The sequence below is a fragment of the Marmota monax genome, unplaced genomic scaffold (genome assembly GCF_021218885.2).
Source record: "Marmota monax isolate L192 unplaced genomic scaffold, Marmota_monax_Labrador192_F-V1.1 WCK01_AAM20220418_F8-fsc00033, whole genome shotgun sequence".
In the NCBI taxonomy this organism is placed as follows: domain Eukaryota; kingdom Metazoa; phylum Chordata; class Mammalia; order Rodentia; family Sciuridae; genus Marmota; species Marmota monax.
This window is the reverse complement of record NW_026694282.1, coordinates 1,990,158-1,999,041: the sequence shown is the minus strand read 5'-3', so window position 1 is coordinate 1,999,041 and position 8,884 is coordinate 1,990,158. Positions and strand designations below refer to the sequence as shown.

The window sequence follows — 8,884 nt, the reverse complement described above, 5'->3', positions numbered from 1 at the left end:
GCTTTCCTGTCATTGTTTTTTAACCTTCGCATTTTGCATTTGTTGGGACTGCATTTTTCTTAACAGTTTTTGGTGATTTAAATGTAAAATAAATGAATGAGACTTTCTCATATTACAATCTCAAGGAAAAGCAGACAGTAAGGTTCATTCAGCGAGGTGCATGGCCTACAAGCTGCATACCCTGCAACCGCTTGGTGCTCCAATTTTATCTATGGGTTTTTGTACAGCTCCTCTTTTTTGTATGATGCAAATCGCCCAAGAAAGAATTAAAGCCTCCCCGCCCTGGGAAATGATGCAAAAACAGGCTGCCTGTTTCTCCCTAATACGCATCCAAGTGCGATGGGCCCTGATATCCGCCCCTAAACCCGATACACAACAATCGCTTCCTCCCTCCCCGCCTTTTACATACAGTACACATACAAATACACACACGCAGAGCAGCCAGCAGGGGCGGGCCAGGCCCGACCATTCCACAAACCACAGGGGAGAACCACAGCCACTCCAGCTATTTTCCCTCACTTCTTCGTTCTTTCTTATCTGTTTCTCTTTTCTGCTGAATACAATTATTAGTGAAAAGGTAACATGAGGATCTAGGGTCTTCAAAACCTCCGCTCTGGAGTCACAGACTTTGTGGGGGTGCTATACTGTCCCCCCTACCTCAGCGAGCACTTGGTCCCGCCCCAGTGCTAGCGGGCGCCGAGCGGGAGCCGCGCGGGAGCGGCGCAGCGACGGCGGCGGCAGTGGTGGCGGCGGTTGCGATTCTTAGCCGTTGAGACGCCTCTGCGGCAGCTGGTGGCGCAGGTGGCTTGCGTGGACGCGGGCGGAGGCGGCCGGCCCGCCACCGCAGCCTCAGCGCCCACGGACCCGGCAGGTGAGCGGGCGGCGGTCACTCGCCCCGCCCCCCACCCTCGTTGGCCTCTCTGTTGGCTGTAGCGGGGAAGTGGACGCGGCCCGGCCGAGGGGCGACCAGGGGCTGCGACCGTCGGGGAGCAGGTTTTGGGGGAGGTTGTGCGTGGATGGAAGGGAAATGTCCGCCTTAATCCATCTTTCTCGTCACTGTATCCGCCTCCCTTTGGGGGGCTTGAGCCCGTGGAAAAAGCCCTGGAAAAGATGGGGCGGGAGGAGGGAATCTGTGGTAGGGCAGCATCCCCGCCTCAGGTGGTGGCGTCTTTTAGGCTAGGGACCTGTTCCAGCCTGGAGGGGTAGCTGCGGAGGCCGCGCTCTCCGGGAGGAGCGGGAGGCGGCCCTCCTCTTACTCTCCCACCCCCACCCTTGCTGTCCCTGCCCCTCCCCCTCCCTCTGCGGCCCCTCCCTTCGGGTTTCTTCGCTTTAACCGACCTCCCTGCTGTCCCTCGCAGGCCCGTCGGGACACCCCGAGGCATCCTCCCCCGCCCGCCGGCGAGGGAGCCTGGGCTCATCCGCGCTCCCGCATCTCTCTGCCGCGCGCACCGCCGCATCTCCTCTTGGTTTTGGGACCCCCGGCCTCGCCCCCGAGACATGACTCGCGATTTCAAACCTGGAGACCTCATCTTCGCCAAGATGAAAGGTTATCCTCATTGGCCAGCTCGAGTAAGTGATTTCTAGCCTTCGCGTTTAGCGGTGCTCCCTTCATTCTCAGAGGCCTTCTTCCTGCCATTTCTATTATTTTTTTCCTGTGTCCTTTCTGCCCCTCGATTTTCTTTATCTCGTTTGTAATTTCTCATTTTCGCTTTTGCCCGGTAATCTCCCGTGTAATTGTAAAAATTTAAGTTTTCTTACATACTCATTTATTTCCCTATGGCTTGTTTTTGACAGTCATTGACAGGTGTTCTTATAGGAAATATTTAGATGACATGCCAGTTAATGTTCCACTGTAGGTGAAATTATCCAGAATAAATTTATGTTTAAAAACTAGTGAAACATGACGTTTACTAAATTTTAAATAAAATACAAAATATCAATGGAACTTATGCGAATTACAAACTCTTGAATGTCAGAAGTGTATATTTGATTAAATTGAATTTTCAGGGTTTAAAAAAATACATGAGTTGAGTTGATGAAACCTTCTGGATTTGCTTGTTTTAAAAAAAGGTGTTTAGGACTGCATATTCTTGAAAATTTTTCAGTTAGTCAATACCAAGGAAGGTCCATAAAATTTATTTCCACGTTTTTATTTATGTTGTTTACCTTATGACCTTGAGAAATTATTTTACTTTTTTGTTTTCTATGGACAAAAGGAGGAGTGGACCAGATTCTGGGATCACATCTGCTGGTATAGAGTGATCTCCAAGGACCCAGGATGTTTTGTGACACTTAGGAATTGAAACTGTGTGAAATACCTAAGCTCCATTTTCAGAAAAATACCGTTTGTTAGATTTTCATGGGACCTGGTTTTTAAGACCCATATAGATACAACCTAAAGAATGTTGAGATACATTAGAGTAAGCTCAATATCTTTTTAAGATATTCTAAAGTTGTAATTATTGTTTTTTTTAAACTATTTACTCCCAATTTGCCTCAAAAATAATTAAATCCTATAGTTCTAGTTATGTCAGCTGGAAAGAGGAATGTACAGAGATACCCATTAGATAACGGAATCATGGAGGGAGCAACTGAGAGTGCCATCCAAGTATAGTTTCTTGATTTCTTTTTTCCTCTCCAGCTATTTTATAGATCTATTTAACATATTTCCTTTCAAAGCTTTTTTTTTTTTTTTTGTTAGTCTTATCATGTCTCCTTTTTCAGTGGAGTTTCACTTGAACATCTTTAATCATAACCCTTTTCTAATATTTGGCATTCTAATCTGTTCCCTTTAAGAAAATCTTTTAATTCTTACTTTGTGTATGTTTTCAATTAGCAATAATCGTGTCTCGGATAAACCTCATTGGCTACGATACTGCCACTGCGCAAAGCTGTGTGTGTTTTGACTTCAAATATATTGTAAGCTTCTTGAGGGCAGTGGCCTTAAACTGGAATTTTTAAAAACCCCACCAATCGTTAGCTACATAATCATGCACTTAAAAAAAGCTCTATATTTAGTATTTAAATAATGCCTAGGGACCTGAACAGGTTTAAGGTCCCTCCAAGATACTTTTTTTTTTTTTTTCAAGGCATCTTTATTTTTGAGTTATAAAAATCTGAGGGCATCTGATACATCCATATTCAGATTCCAAAGCCACACTAGTGAGAAGCCAAGTGGAAATTCTTAAAAAATTTTCTACTCCCACATCATCCTCCCCACACCCTTCAATATGTTAGGTGACTAAGAGTTAGTGCTATTAAAAGTAAAAATAAAGTAGCTTTAGGAGGGTCAGAGTATTTTCCTTCTTTAACAAGTCTTGCTTTTAATGAGTTCATTTGGATTGCAATGGGAATTTTTTGTCATTTCCCCCCTTGGAAGCAGCTAAATTTAGTTTTGACATATTCTGTGTTTAAGAATTATGTTTTTTCCATCTTTAGTCTTAGAAATTGTAAATCTTTGTTTTACAGAGTATTGAAGTTTTCAGTTGTAAAGGTAATACATCTTGTTCCCATTTTGGGTTTAACATTTTCTGTCTACATATTCATTCCAAACTGGATTACTTCTAAGTCTTACATATTCTTGTAATCCTTAACTAGTTTTTTTTTTTTTTTTTTAAATCAATTTTTAAAAAATTTGCCTAACATTTGTTAAGCTCAGTCTGTGCTAATAATAAGCATTTGAAAAGACTCCTAAAGCTATGTAATAGCAGAAAGAAATATATGAACTAAATTGACAGAAAATATTCTTTATTTTAAAGGCTTAAGGATTTTTTCAAATCTTAGGGCCTTCCCACAAAGTTGAAATGACAGGTTGAAGTGACAGGTATAAATGGAAAAATTAAGGTCTCTAGTGGTGCTGGATGGTAATAACTTTATTGGTGTCTGAAACCTTCCAGTGCAATCACATTTATGGTCTGGCCTTCTATGGTGTAATGCTTACAGAGTCAGCACCCTTGACAGTCAACTGATTTTTTTTAATTGCTTTTTTAAAAATATATATTTATTTTTCACATGGTACTGAGGATTGACAGTGCTTCATGCTTGCTAGGCGAGCACTCTACCCCTGAGCCACAACCCCAGCCCATTAAATGACTTTTTTAAAAAAAAATCTTTTTTTAATTGTAGTTTGATACAATACCTTTATTTATTTATTTATTTTTATGTGATGCTGAGGATTGAACTCAGAGCCTTGCATGTGCTAGGCGAGTGCTATACTGCTGAGCCACAACCCCAATCCTAATCAGATTGCTTTTGAAGTAGAAATTTGTTAAATTCTTTCTAGATACCAGAATTTATTAAATTCTTTCTAGTTTGAATACAGGGAATAAAGGAGAGTAACATTACAGAAATGTTAGATATAACAAATACCACCTAATGCTGTTTTCCTTAATTAAAAGGGTTGAAAGAGAACTGAAAAAGGAATAGATAACCCCATCTGATTCAACCATGTAGATGGAGGATCTTTTCATAATATGTGTTTCATACTTTGGGAAATACTGCTTTAAACTTTTGTTAATGTCTTTTTTTTTTTTTTTTTTTTAGAGAGAGAGAGAGAATTTTTTAATATTTATTTCTTTTAGTTCTCGGCGGACACAACATCTTTGTTGGTATGTGGTGCTGAGGATCGAACCCGGGCCGCACGCATGCCAGGCGAGCGCGCTACCGCTTGAGCCATATCCCCAGCCCCTGTTAATGTCTTTTTTGGGGCGAGAGTATTGGGGATTGAACTTAGGAGCACTCGTTGCTGACTCCTGAGCTGCTGGGATTACAGGCGTGGGCCACTGCTCTTGGCAATGTCTCTTTTTTTTGGTATATATGTACCTTTTTTGGGGGGGGGGGGGTGGTGTTGGGGATTGAACCCAGGGCCTTGTGTATGTGAGGCAAACACTCTACCAACTGAACTATACTATAACCCCAGCCCTTATTTGTATATTTTTTGCAGTGCTGGGAATTGAATTCTTGTGTTCTTTTTTTTTAAAATATTTTTTAGCTGTCAATGGACCTTTTATTTATTTATTTATATGTGATGCTGAGGATCGAACCCAGTGCCTCATACTTGCTAAGGCAAGTGCTCTACCACTGAGCCACAACTCCATCCCGAATTCTTGTGTTCTTATGCATGTTGAGCAAGCACTGTACTAGTGAGCTATACCCCAGGCCAATTTTTTCCTTTACATTACTGTGTTTTTTTGTGTAGCTTTCCTACAGAAATATTGTTTAGGATTGTGGAATAGGTTCAGATACTTTATATGAAAAGCTTAGGGCCAAATATGTTTAATAATTCAACAATTTGGTATTTTAGGAAGTTGAAACCTATGCCACGTTTTCCTGCTGGTACGGTCTGGGATAGCACATAATAATCTAACACATTGTTTCTGCAGAGAAACAACAGAAATACTAGCTGAATGACTGAATTAACCTTAGTGTCAGTCCAGGTTTTGCTACCAGATGAGGTTTTGAAAAATCTTGTGTTTTAGAACTTCTTGGGTTTCAAAACTGGAGATATAGGATTATGGGCTTTTGATAATGAGTCCATTTTTTGTCTGTTTTGAATGTCTTATTCTTAGTTTTTTCAGGTATGTATTATTGAAAATATTTTAATTTTAATTTTTCAAATATTTCTTTTAGGTAGATGAAGTTCCTGATGGAGCTGTAAAGCCACCTACAAATAAGCTACCCATTTTCTTTTTTGGAACTCATGAGACGTAAGTCCTGTTAGCATAGAGGCAAATAATACTTAATGTTGTGGGTCATGTGACATAAAATGAAGAGCAAGTAGAGATTCAATGGGAAGATAATAAAAAAATAGAGAACTTTAATTAAAATCATTGAGATTTGAAAAATGTCTTTGAGTCTCTTTTTTTTGATGGTTCTGGAAATTTTCTCTTATTTATTTTTTTAAAAGAAATATTTATTTATTTATTAGGTGTAAATGGACACAACACAGTGCCTTTATTTTTACGTGTTACTGAGGATTGAACAAGCGATCTACCGCTGAGCCACAATCCCAGCGCTCCTCTTATTTTTAAAGTGGACACTATAGGTTTAATTTTTATTGGAATAGATGTTTTCTTAATTAAAAAAGCAAAGTGTTTTCTCAGCAATCACATGGATGAGTGACAGATGAAAATAATGTAAGGGAAGTTTTAACAAGGTCTTTAGTAGGCCTATTTAGTAAAATGTCTTGTACAAGTACTACCTGATACCCTGTTTTAGGCTTTTTGTGATATTAGCCACACAAACTATGTTGTGGAGAAGATGAGAAGAAGAAATCTGGACAGTTACCTGTATGTGTTTCTGTGGTTACTAAAGCCACTATGACTGCTCTGCTGTTCTGGTGGATATGTGAGCAGAGAACCAATTACTAATGTGAAGCAAAATAATTTTTAAGAAAAATGCAGCTGAAAGTTGAACTGTTAATTGTAGGTACATGGCATTGTTCTGGGGCCCATCACATTAATTCCCAAAGGTTATATTCTCAGGTGCCTATAATTTAATCGCTTTACAAATACTATATAATCTGTCTGATTTGGGACTTGAAATAATTTTTATTTGTAGAATAGAATTGTTTGTCTGAGATGAAAAATAAAACTGTTGATACTGTGATTATAATTATGTATTTCTAAGAGTGACTACAATGGCAATATTTGGTTATGTTGTTCAGCTGTTGTATATACTTCCACATAATTTCTTTAACAGCTTTATTGAGATGTGATTTATATACCACTGAGTTTATAGTGTGTAATTCAATTGATTTTAATATATTTTGATAGATTTTAGTGTAATTATTCTTTTACCCATTAATGATCACTTCATCCCCTTCTTCCCAGTCCTTACCTACTACAGTCTCCAATCTGTATAGATTTGCCATTTACAGACATTTCATGTTAATGGTATTATACAATATCACATAATTAGTTTGTTTCAAATGTAATTTTAGATCTAGAGTTGGATTGGCCTTTACTGTATTTAATTTGAGTTACATTCAGACATATTGTATTAAAAAAGAAGAAAAAAAATATGTGTGTATGTACATATAATACAGTTTTAAACTCTTTTTTTGGGGGAGGGGGTACTAGGGATTGAACCCAGAGGTGCTCAGCCACTGAGCCACATCCCGTGTCCTTCCCCCATCCCCATTTTGAGACAGGGTCTTCCTAAGTTGCTTGGGGCCTTTCTAAGTTGGTGAGGCTGGCTTTGAACTCAAGATCCTCTTGCCTCAGCTTCCCAAGCCTCTGGTTTACAGGCATGCTCCACCATGGAAACCTAAGCAAAATTAATAGGGAAAGGATTCTTGTGTATGTGTACATGGTACTGGAATTGAACCTGGAGACACTCTACCACTGAACTACATTCCTAACCTTTTTAATTTTGAGACAGGGTCTTGTTAAGTTGCTCAGGTTGCCCTCAAATTTGTGATCCTCCTGCCTCAGCCTCCTGAATAGCTGGTATGATAGATGTGTATTCTCAAGCCTGGGGGGAAAGGAATCTTTGAAAAATTGTATACTTTGTATTAGTGTAGGGGTTTGTAAAGTATGCTTCATGCTAGGTCTAGCAATGCCAGAATCATGGATTTTTAGTTAAAAAAGGAAAGTTCTTAATGCCCCATCCCTGATATACTGAATCAGTTTGTGAGGTGAGGAGCCTGAAAGTCTGTTTTAACAAGCCTTCCAGATGATTTTTGATGTGTATGAAGTTTGGAAACATTAATTTGAGCAGATATTCTTTAGAATTTTTCAGTTTTGTAAGTTTAAAATTCCTTATTTCAGTTTTTCTGATTTTGTTTGTTTATTTATTTGATACCAGGGATTGAATTCAAGGGCACTCGACCACTGAGACACATCCCCAGTCCTATTTTGTGTTTTATTTAGAGACAGGGTCTCACTGAGTTGCTAAGTACCTCACCGTTGCTGAGGCTGGCTTTGAACTCTTGATCCTCCTGTCTGCTGGGATTACAGGTATGTGCCACTGTGCACAGTAGTAGTTTTTCTGATTTTAAAAGATTTTATGATGTTATATGTATTCTTAATTTTCATAAAACACTTAATACATTTTTTTTAAACTCAGGGGCACTTATCCCTTAGCTACATCCCCAGTGCTTTTTAATTTTTAGATAGAGTCTTGCTGAGTTGCTTAGGGCCTTAGTAAGTTGCTGAGGCTGGCCTTGAACTTGCAATCCTCCTGTCTCAATCTCCCAAGTTCCTGGGACTATAGGTGTGCACCACTGCCTGGCCCATTCTTAAGTGGTCTTTCCCCACCCCATATTGAACCCCAGGGCCCTATACATGTTACTTACTTTTTTCTTGTGCTGGGGATTGAACTCAGGGCCTTGCACATGCTGGCCAAATGTTCTACCATTGAGCAACACACCTATACCCCTTGTTAGGCAGGCACTTTACTTCACAAATATACCCCAGCCCTAGGTTATTATTTTAAATTCTGAAGAGGAATGGGCATTCTTTCCCCAGTGTTTAAAAATGAGGATTTTACTTTATATTTTTGCAGTGCTGGGGGTGGAACTCAGTGCTTCCTACATGCTAGGTAAGTGCTATACCACTAAGCTATATCCCCAGCCAAATATTTATTTTAAATCAAAACATACTACATCAACTAATTTATTGTGCATTATTGAACAGATAACTAAGATTGTATATGAAGAAAATAAAATTCAAGAAATATATTCAAAGAATTAAAATTTTACACAATGCTTTTATAGTGTTTTGGTCCTTAGTGTTCTCACAAATATATCATCTATCTTTGGAAAGACAGTGCTGCCATATACCTGTTGGTGTGGTAACAACATTTTTTTTTGTACTTTAGTTTTTAGGAACTAGATCTCTAATAGTCCTGGGAGGGTAGTTATGTATTTGAACCTTTTTCAGTT

The 8,884-nt window shown here is 39.2% G+C and overlaps 1 protein-coding gene and 1 pseudogene across 7 annotated transcripts in view; one reads left to right on the top strand and one right to left on the bottom strand.

Annotated features, from left to right (window-relative positions):
- Window positions 1-714: 714 nt before the first annotated feature.
- The window catches only part of Psip1 (PC4 and SRSF1 interacting protein 1), a 51,757-nt gene continuing 43,587 nt past the window's right edge, over window positions 715-8,884 (top strand). For all 7 annotated transcript variants that reach the window (XR_006856770.2, XR_006856769.2, XM_058586351.1 and 4 more), the window contains exons 1-3: window positions 715-871; window positions 1,359-1,569; window positions 5,629-5,705. Coding sequence is in view for 5 of the 7 variants with exons in the window: in XM_058586351.1 (XP_058442334.1) it covers window positions 1,498-1,569; window positions 5,629-5,705 (149 nt within the window). In the remaining 2 variants the exon portion in view is untranslated. The remainder of the gene's footprint in view (window positions 872-1,358; window positions 1,570-5,628; window positions 5,706-8,884) is intronic.
- LOC124108882 (U4 spliceosomal RNA) lies at window positions 2,787-2,893 on the bottom strand (annotated as a pseudogene).